At 49.9% G+C, this 14,132-nt stretch overlaps 5 protein-coding genes across 5 annotated transcripts; 3 read left to right on the forward strand and 2 right to left on the reverse strand.

Annotated features, from left to right (window-relative positions):
- Positions 1 to 165: 165 nt before the first annotated feature.
- On the forward strand, positions 166 to 2,158 carry N7508_000601 (TCP11 family protein; the record flags this gene model as incomplete). Its single annotated transcript, XM_058458686.1, has 2 exons — positions 166 to 1,068; positions 1,121 to 2,158. The coding sequence occupies 2 exons, from the start codon at positions 166 to 168 to the stop codon at positions 2,156 to 2,158; spliced, it is 1,941 nt and encodes a 646-aa protein (XP_058324908.1).
- A 1,966-nt stretch (positions 2,159 to 4,124) lies between these two features.
- Positions 4,125 to 7,316, reverse strand: N7508_000602 (uncharacterized protein; the record flags this gene model as incomplete). The annotated part of the gene is made up of 4 exons (XM_058458687.1): positions 4,125 to 6,231; positions 6,283 to 6,635; positions 6,685 to 6,796; positions 6,898 to 7,316. 4 exons carry the CDS (start codon positions 7,314 to 7,316, stop codon positions 4,125 to 4,127), a joined length of 2,991 nt encoding a protein of 996 aa, XP_058324909.1.
- Positions 7,317 to 8,135: 819 nt separating this feature from the next.
- rsm25 (mitochondrial 37S ribosomal protein mS23) lies at positions 8,136 to 9,009 on the reverse strand (the record flags this gene model as incomplete). The annotated part of the gene is made up of 2 exons (XM_058458688.1): positions 8,136 to 8,487; positions 8,579 to 9,009. The coding sequence occupies 2 exons, from the start codon at positions 9,007 to 9,009 to the stop codon at positions 8,136 to 8,138; spliced, it is 783 nt and encodes a 260-aa protein (XP_058324910.1).
- A 413-nt stretch (positions 9,010 to 9,422) lies between these two features.
- Positions 9,423 to 11,816, forward strand: N7508_000604 (pentatricopeptide repeat protein; the record flags this gene model as incomplete). The annotated part of the gene is made up of 1 exon (XM_058458689.1): positions 9,423 to 11,816. One exon carries the CDS (start codon positions 9,423 to 9,425, stop codon positions 11,814 to 11,816), a length of 2,394 nt encoding a protein of 797 aa, XP_058324911.1.
- Positions 11,817 to 12,388: 572 nt separating this feature from the next.
- Positions 12,389 to 14,059, forward strand: N7508_000605 (putative RecQ family helicase RecQ; the record flags this gene model as incomplete). Its single annotated transcript, XM_058458690.1, has 4 exons — positions 12,389 to 12,432; positions 12,485 to 12,606; positions 12,675 to 12,709; positions 12,767 to 14,059. 4 exons carry the CDS (start codon positions 12,389 to 12,391, stop codon positions 14,057 to 14,059), a joined length of 1,494 nt encoding a protein of 497 aa, XP_058324912.1.
- Positions 14,060 to 14,132: the final 73 nt, after the last annotated feature.

Raw genomic sequence — 14,132 nt, forward strand, 5'->3', positions numbered from 1 at the left:
AGTGGCTGCGGATTGGCTGCCTGCCTCAGGCAAACAGGGGGCTTCTAAACTTGTGAGTTGCATAGGGGCCTGGCCTGCGCCTTGGGTTGGTGCATGGCGTGGCCTTGCCATTGCCGGAATCTTCATTTATCTGACACCCTGAATAGGGATATCTCGTGTCTAAACATGGATCTACAGGGCACAAAGGAGGCCCGGAAGGAGGAGGGTGCTGAAGGGCCCCTCGAAGCCTATGGCGGTGGAGGAGGTCGTTCAAAAGAGTATCACAAGAACGAGGGGCGAGACTCTCACAACCATGATGACCGAGCTTCCATTAATCCTCTCCGTCGGCGTCAACAACCATTCGCATATCCGCACGGCTCTCAACAAACGGCATCATCCGCCATTACTCGGCCGCGAGAGCCTTCACCGTCACCAGAAGCTATCAGTATACCGCAAGCCTTGGGACTTAGTTCTCGCGATCAGCGGCTATTGCGCAAGGCGCGGAGGTCTCCCCCGGTTACGAAGAAAACGCTCAGTGAGCTCGACCTGCCTTGTATAATGAGCAACATCAACCTTCGCATGGACGCCAACTTCGACCGCGATTTGCACTTCAAGCCTGATCTAGATGGAGAGAAAGGCAAACGCAAGAAGAAGGAGGCCGCAGACTACTGGGACTCATTGGCCTCGGAGATTGCGATCTACTCCTTCCGTGCTGCCGCTGCCGATATCAGTATCGAGGACGTCGAGTCGACTGACGGTTCCCGGCGCACCTTCGACCCCCGTTTGCCCGCCTTGTTTGAGACGTTGCAGGATGTCATCAAAACGCTTGTTCCAGAGCGGGATCATCCAACTGTCATGCAGAATCTAGAGGTCCCGCTGCTCATGCAGCAAATACGCAAGGGTGTTCTCGACATGCTTACCTTGGCGACGTGGTTGTCTACACTTCTCAAGACACACTGTGCTCCAATGCGAGATGAGTGGGCTGATCGCATGGTTGAACAGATCCAAGAAGGATCACAGTCACAAGATCCGCGGGAGATTGTCAATGGGTTACAAACATTGTTCTCCATCCTGGAAGCAATGAAATTGGTAAGTTCCAATAGCCTTTTATAGTAGGTCCAAACTAACCCACATCTTTCAGGATGTCGCCAACCACCAAATCCGCGCGTTCCGCGTTCTCCTAATCGAAGACACTGTCCCATTCCTCCAGGAATACTTCCAAGGCAAAATGAACCGGGGCAGTTTCCATGTCGAGCCAGCCCGCCACTGGTACCTAGCAGTGCGAGACCAAGCCCGACAAGAAGATGCGCAGATGAACCAAACTCAGCCCCAAAATACGACAATATCCGAGACAGAAGCCGCCCTCAAGCCCATCGAAGCTCTTTTCCGCGGCATCTCCGACCAACTCCTCCAATTCAACCCACCAGACGAGTTCCCTGAAACCTTCCTTTTCGACAGCGAACGCCTCTGGCAACTCCGCTCAACAGTCCAAAATCTAATCAACCTCGACATCGCCTGGTACATCTTTGAGTCCTACGTCAACAAGCACAAGCGGTATCTCTCCGCCCCAGAGGAAACTTACTCGACCTTCCGCACGCGCATCTGGTCCCTAATGGAAGACGGAATTGACATGGAAAGCCGCATTGCTAGTAATCCCGACGACAATGACGATGACCCAGATCAGCGCGGCGGCAAGCGCTGGACCCAAAACATGCGCTGCATCGCCCTGGAAATCGCCCGTTTCGCCTGTGCAGCATTGCAACTCGACGCTGTCGTCGCCGACGAGGTCATCGCCCCAATTGAGGAAGCGCTCGAGTGGCACCTGTCCAATGAATCCGATCTTTTCGCATATTTCCAAAACAGTATGCGCGCAAAGGTCCTCCATACTACCTTGGTCTCTGCACGCAGGTATCTGCCCTTATCGCCCTTGGCAATCTGCGAATCACAGCGCACGCCGCCATCATCATCAATCCCTGTTCCCGGAAGTTCCTCTTCCGCGCCTGCAGTCTCTGGATTTGTGAGTGCTTCGTCGCAGCAACTTACACCACAGATCTCTGACATCGAGCGTATCGGCATGCGTCTGGCCCATATGGGCGTCCTGCACTGGCGTGTCTGGGCTCCATTGCTATATCTCCGTGACGAGATTGCAATGGCCGATGCTGCGCCTGCGTTGATTTGATCTAATCTGCACTCTTTCTGTTTACACTTTACCTGCCTTCTTTTTTTTTTCCTTGTTTTACTTGCTTCAAGTGTCTTGTTTGACTTGCTCTTCAGCGTCCCGTCCTGCACTTGCATTTTTGGAAGGTGTTTTGTCATCCGCAGGGGTTTTCTGCGGAAGGGCGTTTCGTTATACTACTATACAAGGGGTTTGTTTCTTGGTGTTTAATTGACATTTTTTGGGTTATAGACTGGCGCATGTATTTTTGATTTGATTTTCGATCTTCTTTGGTTATAGCTCTACAAGATTTCTGAGAACATTCAAAATGGATATTCACTCTATTTCCGTCTACTTGCAACGTTGTAATTCCAGTTTGAAAGCGCCGACTGCGAACGGTGGCTGGTCCGTGCGCGTTCGATCGTCAACATCCGGCGAGTCTATCCCTTGCAACTTCATTCCGTTTTACAATGCTCTTACTTTGGTTTTGATGGGAATTTACGTCTTCGGACCTACCTGTGGAATAACGATCCATGGGTCTCTTTGAAAAGGAGATACGGGTCTCTTGGTGTCAGTCTGTATCCGTCATAAGGAGTATATCAAGTTGTTAGGCATCCTCATGCTAAGTTAACGTATAGAAACAAAAACAGCACAGAGATTATCAGGTTGTTATGCATCAAATCCTGACAGATACTGTCAGATGTAAGGTACCAGCCATATACTATCTAAATAGCAAGCCTATGCAGACCCCTCAGCACAGTTGGAATACAAATAAACAGATGGTCAGCAGTAGCTCTATTGAGTCATCCCGAATCCAACAGGCCCAATGGAATGACACAAGAACCAAGCAATGCATTTGTACACAACACTCTATATATTTATCGTCTAATCCTTGGCTGCTCGTAAGTCCCTAGCCACCCCCGCTCATATTGGGACATCATGACTCATGTTGGCTCATGATTACCCCAGTTTACAATGGATGGTTCGATTGAGAAGTCGGTCTTTGGAGAAGAGCAATACGGAATTTTGATGTTGTTATTCTAGAGTTTGATAATTAGTACAAAATGAACAAGTATGTATATAAATCAACAGGCTCCATGTGAATGATATCGAAAAATGAAAGCTAGATTCTCAAGTCAGAATTCCACTGTTGAAAAACGAGATACATGTCCACTCACAAAAAGAAACCTAGTGGTAAGTTCATGTTTCATTCCAAAATCTTTGACCATCTGTTCCTTTCCATGGAACACAAGGCATATGACGAAACTCCTTTCTGAACCTAGAGATCACATTGCTTTGGTGATACTCGCGCATGATGCAACATTCTGTCGACATCGTCCGAAAGTCTTGACTTGGACCATGCTATACTCATACCAAGGATGTAGAAGGAAATTGACACTAACGAAACTTATACCTTGCTAGATAATCAACGGAAGAAATGATGGAATATGGGTGGTTCGAAGTATTTATTGCATCGTGGTTGGATCTTGCACCCCCTCAGCTGGATGAAATGGATAGTGACGGGACAGAAAAGACCCAAAGTCGTGTCACTAAGTGTTGGCGCATTAGCTTTTCTTAGAAGCTAGGACTGAGTAGAAAGTCGAGATTCGCTTTACTTTCACTTGTGTAGATGTCTTGATCTATAAGTCAAGTCTAGTGCACAAAATACATTCGCAAAAGAAGAGGCTTTCTTTTAAAAGTACCTGGGTATTGAAAAAGAAAAAGATATTCAATTGGTCAGAAAGAAATCCGACCTGCCGAAAGATATCAACTCGCTAATTCAAAGAAAGGAAGGGGTGAATACGAAGCTGTCTAAACAAGAACGGAGAAAGTTCAAATCGGCTAAAATATTCAGTGGCACCCAATGATGCGTTGGTATTTGCACAAAGTCATAATCATAAGATGCAGATAAGAATGAGCATGCACGATCATGAGACATGAAGAAACAAACGGCTTCTCCCGAATAATTTGGAACATATGTAAAAGCCACCTAGCGTCGGAAGAAAGGCGCTTGGTTGGGCATTGACAGAAGTGAGTCGGCACGTTGGAAGACATCGCCCTCGAAGAACTTGTCGCTGTATGCACTTGCTGGCGTGGATGGGACGGTGGCTTGTGCAGCAGGACCGAGAGCCGCACTTAGCGGAGTGGCAGGAACAGTGGCGGATTGCTGGATGGTGTTGTTGAGATGATAAGAGGGATTAGACGTGATGGCCGATGTAGAAACAGATGTTTGGTGTTGCGAATGCGGTTGCGAATGCGGGGTTTGCAGGGGAGGCCCATACAAAGCACCACCGGGGGTGTCCTTTGTAGCCATGTCTGCGAGATAGGCCCACGGAGATACCTCGATCAGGCGACCTGCTTCGCGACTTGCCTTTTGGACTGGGCGTAGAATAATGACAATGTCTTGTGGGAGGAGCTGCATGTTTTTGACCTCGCGCAGATCGGTCACCAAGTCGACGAAGGCTTGCATGAAGGTTTTGCAGAGCTGCCAGAATTCGCGCTGATTGCGGAGGCCACCACCAGGTTCTTTGAGTTTCATGGTCGACAGACGCTGTCCTAGAGCCTCAGATACTTCCTGACAAGAGCGGCATCGACGAATGAGATTGGTCCAGACCATTTGAATTCCCTCAGGGGACCGTGATTGTTGAGCCATTTCCAAACAACGGTTGAATTGCCGGCGCGCCAGAGGAAGAGCCCCAAATGCAGCAGTATATGCAGAAGTAAGCTGGTGGAAGATCCTCTCGAAAATTCGCTCTTCTTCGTTCTCGTCCAACCCAGTCAATGTACTTATATGAGGAGGCCCGGACGCAGGGATAGGAGGGAATGTTTCGCCGGAACGAGGGGTTGCCAGGGAGTGTGGCATAGACGAGTTGATCAAGTTTGATCGACTGCTGGAGCGGCTTCGTGAGAAACTCGAAAAAGTAGGCGTCGAGAAACCGGGAGAATTAGTGCCATTGTTGCTATTTGTCATGGGCATGGGGAATTGAGGATGACGAATTGTTGTGTCGCTTCGCAATCGTCGTGTTGGGGGAGCATTTTCTCTTGTTGGAGTAACAAGGGAGGGCTGAGACCGACTGGACATGGAGGTGAGAGCATTGACAGGAGCCAGACGCTTTGTAGCAGAGGCGTGCTTGTTGATCATTTGGATCGGAGCTTCCAATATGGCACAAGCATTTCGCAGCTCAACCAGGCTGCCAAACATCATAAGCATCAGCGATCTCACATAGCGAGGATCGCCATTGGCGACAATCTTGGCAGAGCTGTTGCGTAGCTGCGTGCCGACGTGCGTGTAAGCAACAATACACGTCTCACATTCACGTTTCACGGTGTCCGTGACGGATGCAATTGAGTCAGGATCCTCGAGCAACGCAACTTCAGCACTCTCGAGAGCAGTATTGAGGCGTTCAACGTGCGAGGAAGCATTATGGAATACGAGTTCGAGGCTGTGGCGTCTGGTGTCATCACGCTTGATCACATTGATCAATGTCGAGATATGGGAGTGAACCTGGAAAAGAGCAAACAGAATGCCTTTCGCTCCCCTAATGATTGGCTCGTCCGATCCTCGCTCTCCCTTATGCTCTGGCAAGCTAGACATTCGATTGACCCAACCATCTCGGACACGCCGACGCTCCCTTGGGCTGCTTGGACTCGACGAACTGCTTCCGCTGATAGGAGTTGGCGGAGCTGGCCGAGGCCGAAGCACAGAGCCATGGCTGAGACCGCGCAAATGGCTGTTTCTGTAGGGACGTGTTTCATCCAATGTACCTAAATCAGTGTTCTTGCGAGTAATAAGACCCATTCTTTTACTTCGAGCGGCAGATGACCCTTGAATTATACCTTCACTGTTGCTTCGGTTGCGTTCATTCACGGCGTGAGGACCCACACCAGGTCGTTGAAGAGCGGGCATGTGGTAAGTAGCACCTTGTTGTCCAGAAGCCATGCGGTAGTGAGATTTTGCCGGGATAGGAGGTGGTCTGGAGATAGATGGAGATCGAGAAGAGGCCGCCGAGCTATCACCGGTGCTGGGGATAACAGGGAATCGGGCACTCGGTCTCCGTTTTGAAGGAGCCGGTCTAAATGCATCCATGATACCATCCCTGCAAAGTCTTAGCTTACTTCCAATATTCCAAATCATCGTGTAGACTTACCCTGAGTCGGGGATAATTTCTGGCTCGGGTGTAGTGGCCGTAAGTCGAGCTTTCAGCCCCCTTTTGAGCTCTGCTGTAGACGCAACTTCTTTCTCATTGTCAGTCATCCCAGAGTCTGCCATCTCGGTCTCGGTTTCCTCCAAAATCGCACGTAGTGGAGCCCGCAGGGGATTTCCGGCACACTTGATAACTTGAAGCTTGGGCATCTCTGAGAGCCCCACTGGCAGGTCCTCGAGACGATTTTGCATGACCGAGAGTACTCGCAAGGATTTTAATTTGCTGATTTCATCTGGAATTTCCTTGATCTTGTTTCGACTCAAGTCAAGGATCTCTAACAGTGGTAATTTGTAGATCTAGTTGGGTTAGTATCTGAGCACAAAGAGATCCAGGCAGAGTACATACTCCTTTGGGGAATTCACGGAAGTTGTTCGCTCTGATATTGAGATAACGAAGATGCAAGCACTCTGCGAAGCGGTAGGGTATGTGGAAGAGGTAGTTATTGGAGAGAGAAAGCCTTCGAAGGTTAGTGAGACTCCAACGAGCGATGCCGTATCCTGATACTAGGCACCGCGACACTCGAAGACTTGAACACCCCAAGTCAAGGTTCCGACATACCTTTCGACCTCATCTTTGATTATATCCACCACTGGCTCAGGCATGCGAACGATATGTGAGTGACCCAGGTCAATAGTCAACTTCGGCTTGACTACATCTGTGACGGCCTCACTCCCTGCCAGGGAACGCTTGGTATCTTGAATCCCGCTTTCCACGGCACGGCGCGCCAACTCAATCGTCTCTTCGTGTGTCAGCATTTTCGGACCAGCCGGTTGTTTGCTATTCTCCGAGTAATCTCCTAATGAGGTGCCTGGGCGACTGCTCCCCTCGTCTGGGTATGGAGAGCCTTCATTTTGCGATAGTGGTAATGAGCTCCCTGAGTCTGACGGTCCAGTTTCGATCTCATCATCATCTGTGTCACCGCGGTACAAGCGCAGTCCGCGCACTGTGTCCTCCGGACGAGTCATCGCGGATGTCATGGCTCGTAGAAGCCAAAAGGTTATCGATCAGGCACGCACAAGGCGGCTGCTTCACAAAGTAGTTGATGCGCCAGTAATCGACGTTTATCTCCAAACAGGCCGACCTTTAAATTGCGAGGGTGTTTCGGGTAATTGGGCGAAGCATCGTCGACTGTCGTATCGGGGGCACGGGTATCTCGGCGGCGCGAATCTAAGAACGAGCCTCGAGGATGAAGACAATGAGAAGAATCAAGGATGAGAGGAAAGCTGGGGTCGAGTGAATTGGAACAAGCTGCAAGACTGAGGGCAACTGTGAAAAGAAACAGAGCTCGGATCCCCGCGAAGGCGATAAAGAAACGGGGTAAAACTGGGTCGAGAAATGCCGCAGAAAGAAGGGATCTATCGGAGTATCCCAAGAGCCCAAAAAGAGCGAGTTTGGATGTTTGAGTGACTGAATGTCGAGTCAAGGGAATGAAACATTGAAGTTGGTGAGGCTGGAAATGCTCTGATTGGATGAAACAGCTGCGCGAGCCTATGCTCTGTTTCTGAGTAATTCGAAGTAGGGGGAAATGTATTGGGATTGTAGGTGTTATTCAGGTTATTCTAGGCTATTTCATTTGTCTAAATATATTAGATTGCCTGGGAAAGCCGTACTTGGAGCAATTGAAGGAAAGTGAATGCTTGTGCTATCGCGTAAATAGAGAAATACATCATCCAGCTGGGCAGCAGCTGGACAAATCAAATAATGTACATGGACTATCAATATGAAAGACTCGACCAACTGCCCTTACGAGAAGGCGCGCGGTATGGCCTGAGTCCAACCCACTCTGTATCAAACCGTTACTGGGTGGCCACTTCCTCGCTCTCATCAGCCTCGACAGCATCGACCTCATTCTCCGTCCCCAAATCTGGAGCACCACTGAGAGCTGCTGCCCGTTGGCCCTGGATCTGTGCCTGGTTACGAGCCCAGGCAACCCATTTGTCGTATTGCTCGCTCTCCTGCTGCATACCAATGTCCATGTATGATGGTCCGAATTCTGCGCCGTATGCGGCTGCCTCTTCGGCAGCAACACGCCGCTGGATATCTTCCTTAAGTCGAAGTCGATAGAATTCTCGGCGGGCGATGTCGTAGGCGGTGCTTTTGCTGATATCCGGGACGTTGTTCAAGAGCCACAGCTGTCGCTGGACAACACTACAAAGATGACACATTAGAATCAGCATATTCGAATTCAAAGATAGATGCGTCGTTAAGCTTTGAAATAACAACCGCCGGAAGAACTCACCTTTCACCATCTAGTCGCTTTCCGGGCTGTTCAATCCGGCTCCAATCATAATGCTCAAAGTCCTTACCGGTACTTTCAAGCAGCACACGGGGTCGGGCAAGTTCCCAAGGGTGATCCCTGAAAAATTCGGTTCGCAATTGATCTTCTTCGTATTTGAGCTCGACGGGCATGAAGGTGCGGCTGGGCTTCTTGGGTTTCCGGCGCTTCTCTTGGACTTGGAAGACGACCTGCGGCTTCGTGGTTCCAGTAATAGTCTTCAGGCGCTGTTGAACAAGCTGGTGCTGAGGAGGACGAGTACGGACGAGGGTCTCGGCAGGAGGAATGTCACCAACGACGTCGACCCATTGTGGCAGCTTGCTGGTCTTTCCGCTGGCGAATTGGCTGAGCGCGGTTTGTCGCACCCGCAGGGCTGTGAGATTGATTTTGCCCATTGCAATCTGACACTGCAATAGTCCAGACTAACGAGATATTGCTGTGAAGAGAGTAAGTCGACGAGAGCGAAGGAGGTTGCGGGAGCGAAAAAGATGGGATTGGCAAACGCGGGCTCCGATTGGCCGAGAGCGGCTCCGCCAGGCCAGAAAGTTGCAAGCCCGTCCATCTTCAGAAAAACACCTTTTCCGTTCAGGTTGTCACTCTTTTCCTTTGGCTGTTTGCTTCAAGCTCTCGGTATTGGTCGTCTCCTTACTGAGCGAGTGGCTACCGGCACTCTTTTCGATGCGCGAGGCCTATCCAATGCCATGATGTCTGCCATCTCATGCCTCACCTTAATAGATCCCCCAGCTCACCGGGCCTGCGAAATCACCACCGGCAGGCCTTGGATGAGCTTTCTCTCTTCCGAAGCCCAATGTCTCCGAAGCCTCCCTCTCACACCTCCGTTCGAAGAATCTGTTCTCGCCGTCCACGTCCGTCCGTCGCGTCAATAGCAGATATTTTTGTCGGCTCGCTAGTTCTAGCAAGCTTTTGCCATGAGCATTCGCCGTACCGCCGAGGGATTGCGACATTTGCCTGGAGTCCTTCGGATCGCAATCTGCAACGGTTTCGAGGCAAAGGGGTGACTAGTCGTGGGCAGTTACCCCGAAGCCAATCAGAGTATTCAAGCTCCAGGTTGCCGTTGTCGCAACCCACAAGATTGATCAGCCACGGATTGGCGCGTACGAATGACGACGATTTGGCAGAAGCAAAAGAAGGAGGAGGAGAACTAAATACGAGCTTGCGGGAGGAGACGGAGGAGACGGAGGAAGACAACGATTATATACCCTTATGGGTGACCGAAACTGCGGACAGGAAACCACAGAAACAACCTCACAGACCGGACTTGAAACGAGGCCACAATCATATACTAAACTCCAAACACGAACCATTCGATTCTGGCCTTGAAATGACGGAAAACGACGGCCTTTTTCTTGAAACACCTACAGCGTATCTGAGTCCCGACAAAGAGAGATACTTGTCTACATTGACGTTGTATCGGAAATTACTGGCTGACCATGATTGGGAGCAAGCGGCAAATGCCGTGGCGTCGTATAAGCGATTCACCAAAATGACGGAAGATGTGTCGCGTGATGAAACCGAAAGCCAGGCAGTGGCTCAGCTTGTCACCACCTTGTGGCAGGAGCAACGCGCTTCTACTCAATATCTTTTTCGATTATACAGAGATCTCCCTGCACCTGGAATGTCATTGCTTTCTAAGCGGAGCCGCGGTGCCCTGTTGCGTCGGTTTGCGAATCCTCCAGACCGGCGATGGGTAGATGCTCGTCGCTACTTGGCCTTGATAGAGGATATGGTGCTTTCTGGGCTTCCCGTGTCCCTCTCACTCTGGTCCTCTGCCATTCACATGGCTGGCCGAGCGAATGGCACCGTTTTGAAGAAAGACCTTATCCGAGCTATTGGCTTGTGGCAACAGATGGAACATGTTGCTGGAGTGCAAGCCGACGAAGTGGTCTTCAACATTCTATTTGACATCGCCATCAAAGCCAGCCAATTTTCAGTTGCGCATCGGCTGGAGGAGGAGATGGGCAGGCGGGGCATGGACTTCTCGCGCTGTGGGAAAGTTTCCAAATTGTACTATTATGGCATGATTCGGGATGCAGAGGGCATTCGAAGGACGTTTGATGACTTTGTGCAATCTGGGGAGATTGTCGACACGGTTGTCATGAACTGTCTGATCGCTTCTTTCCTGCAGGCGGGCGAGCGACAAACAGCGGAGCAGCTGTACGCACGCATGCTAGAAAGGTCAACAAGGCGGCAACGCAACGCCAATCGAAATTCTGAAGACGGACTGGTGGTTCGATCTGTCACTGAGAGCTTGACCTACAACATGCCGGAATATCGACAAAAAACCCGAAAACTAGGTCGTGTGTTGAAGAAGTCCAAAGCTCTCAAGCGGCAGTTTCCCGAATATCATCGTGCTCTCCAGAATTCTCTCTCTCTGTCACCTGATACCCGGACTTTTTACACCTTTCTACGATACCACGCCTACACATCTGGCCAGCTGGACTGTTTCATGGCTGTTGTAGGTGACCTAGAAAATGCCTTCAATGTGCCCCCACGGGGCATCATCTATCTCTTTCTCTTTGAAGGTTTCGCCATCCATGGTCGGAGGAAAAAGCAATGGACTCCAGAAAACCTTCGGTTGACCTGGCACGCATACATCCGGGCTCTACACGATTCGAATGCAAGACTTCGCGGGCTATACCTGAATAGTCCCAAGAATGTTTGGGAGAACCCACTTGCCCAAACTGTTAATATTGACCTGGATGCAGAGCTGCCAGTGAGCGATTCTCCCGATGGGCTATACATGTCTCTGCCATCAACAGACGGAGAGTCCAGCGCCACGGAGCAGCCAGAGGAACACGAGAAAAACGCCGAACCATCCACCACACAAGACCTCGATCCCGAGAGTCTCGAACCACACGGTCCAGAGTCTCTCTCAGATGAAGAAGACGATTTCATGTCTCAAGACGAAATCGACGAGGTGTTTAGGCCTCGCTCTTATTCTGAGTCTGATAGAGGTCAGTACGTCGATCGACGCGTTGAGAACGGTGTTTTCATTGGACGCCGCATGATCACCATTATCCTTAGAGCGTTTGGAACATGTTGTGGCCCCAAAGAGGTTCTGGATGTTTGGTTCCAACTCGATCGGCTTTGGCATCCTCAGCATCGCAGGGCAATTGACGTCCTGGCCATCAAGGAAGAACTTGATAAACAGATGTCAAGGAACCCACGCCGGAAGGACTGAGATCCAAAATAAGCTGAAATCTGAATCAGCGATTGTACATTACTTTTTTATATAGATCCCGATTTCTAGCGATTCTTTGCACAAATGTATAATTTATACCAATAATCTCAGGACATCGACGTAGATACTCAACCATGCTACACTTAACAGAGAAGTGTACTGGATGCTGCATACAATAGGTGACATAAGGAAGTTCATAATGCCATGAAATATTGGACGGTTTCTACGTAAAAGTAGTAGAGCAAGCACGTTGTTTTATATATTGTTTGCGGTCTATTCTAACCTCACTTTTGTTCGCCTATTATTCGTCCATGCTCAAAAATTCTAGATTGCTCCTCTAGATAATTTAAGGGACAGGGATTTGAAAGGACGTGGGGCCTCTGTAGTCAAAGCGACCCTTTCAATCAATCCCAAATAGGAAGTAAGATATCGACACGTGACCCCGCGTCTGTCTGGCACGCGCTTGAAGACTCGACCGTCAAGCATTGACGACCACCAACCCTTGCACTTTTATATCTTTGCTATGATGAGCAATGGGGCACAATCTAGCGCTCACGCGCCAAACGGCAAACATGCGCTGGTGCCTCCAGAACACTTTTCGCAAGAATGATTTCCGGTAGGTTGACAATGTACCTGTTCGTCCAAGAGTGTATCTGACCCCACTATAGTCCTCTACAAAGAGATGTGATTGTGGCCGTCATTGAAGGCCATGATGTCTTTCTACAGGCATCAACCTCTTTCGGGAAAAGCCTTTGCTACCAGCTCCCTGCGGTGTTAAAAGATTGGGGCTGTGAGTATTGCACTTAATATCATTCGGCACATTGAAGATATCGGACAGAAAATTGACTTGGACTATAGTAACAATTGTCGTGAGTCCGCTTCTAGCGCTGATGGTGAGCTACTCTTCTACCTTTTTGCCCCGTTCATTTCAATCAACTAAGTTTTGATAGGTTGATCAAGTCAACGCCCTGAAAGCTCTCGGGGTGTCAGTGGAAACAATAAACTCAAACACACCGCAACCAGAGAAGAAGCGAGTTTTACAAGACATGCTCTGCGGTCACCCAGAGACCAGGCTTTTATACGTCACGCCCGAACTATGTGCAACAGAGCATTTCCGCCGCCAATTACTAGTAGTCCACAAGCAAGGCCAACTCATCCGAATTGCAATTGATGAAGCACATTGCATCAGTCAATGGGGCCACGATTTCCGCCCTGCCTACAAAGAGCTGAGCTGGCTCAGAAACAACCTCACTAACCCACCCGTACCTATCACTGCCGTTACGGCAACTGCCACACCCCGAGTCCGCTCCGATATCATTGACATCCTAGGACTAGACGTGACTCAACTCAAACTCTTCAACACGCCCTCAGCTCGCCCAAACATCCATTACGAGGTCCGGTACCTCGAGGACTTCAACGATGACTACAGCGGTGCCGAAGACAGCCAACTATCAAACCTTCTAAAATGGCTCAGAGCCATCCGCACCCGACGAGAAGCTAGACTTGGTGCCGTGGAAGTGGCACAGCTCCCACCACTTTCAGGCATCGTGTATGTGGGAACACGTGCCCTGGCAGAACATCTAGCTAGCCGACTGTCTTCAGATGAGACGGTCTCCGCAGTTCCATACCACGCCGGTCTAGAAGCAGAGAACCGATCCAGGATTCAAGAGAGATGGAAAGCACCCCAACCAGTTCAGCAATCAACAGAGGGCAAAAAGCCACCTACTTTCTCAATAATCGTGGCAACGAACGCCTTCGGCATGGGAATCGACAACCCAAACGTCCGCTTTGTCGTGCACTGGACACCACCCTCAAGCTTCGAAAGTTTCGTGCAGGAATCAGGACGCGCAGGTCGAGACGGGTGTGCTGCTGCTTCAATCGTCTACTATGGTCTGCCCGAGCGGGACAGGGTACAAAAATTCATATACCGAGACACGGAGCAGCATCGCAGAAAAGGCATCGAGAACCGAGAGGCAAAGCTTGAGAGTTTCGGGAAGGTTATTCGATACTGTGAGAGTATCACGCGATGTCGACATGGTCTTATTAAAGAGTTCTTTGGTGATTTCGAGCTTGAAGAATTGGGTTCGCAACTGCCGCCTTCCACGCCTGCGCCAGCAGGCTCGACTTCGCCTTGTGATTTTGCTTGCGATTTTTGCAAGGAGGGGCGAGGTGGATTGTCCAAAAGGCGGTCGAAGATGGCGTCTGAGACGGAGATGTCTCTTCTATATGCTGATTTTGAATGATCAGATTGGCCGGGACCGTTTGCTGTCCGATTTTGGTTCATATTCACATTTTTGTTCTCATATTATACCTTTT

Source organism: Penicillium antarcticum (assembly GCF_028974205.1).
Source record: "Penicillium antarcticum strain IBT 31339 chromosome Unknown utg000001l_segment0_segment0, whole genome shotgun sequence".
In the NCBI taxonomy this organism is placed as follows: Eukaryota; Fungi; Ascomycota; class Eurotiomycetes; order Eurotiales; family Aspergillaceae; genus Penicillium; species Penicillium antarcticum.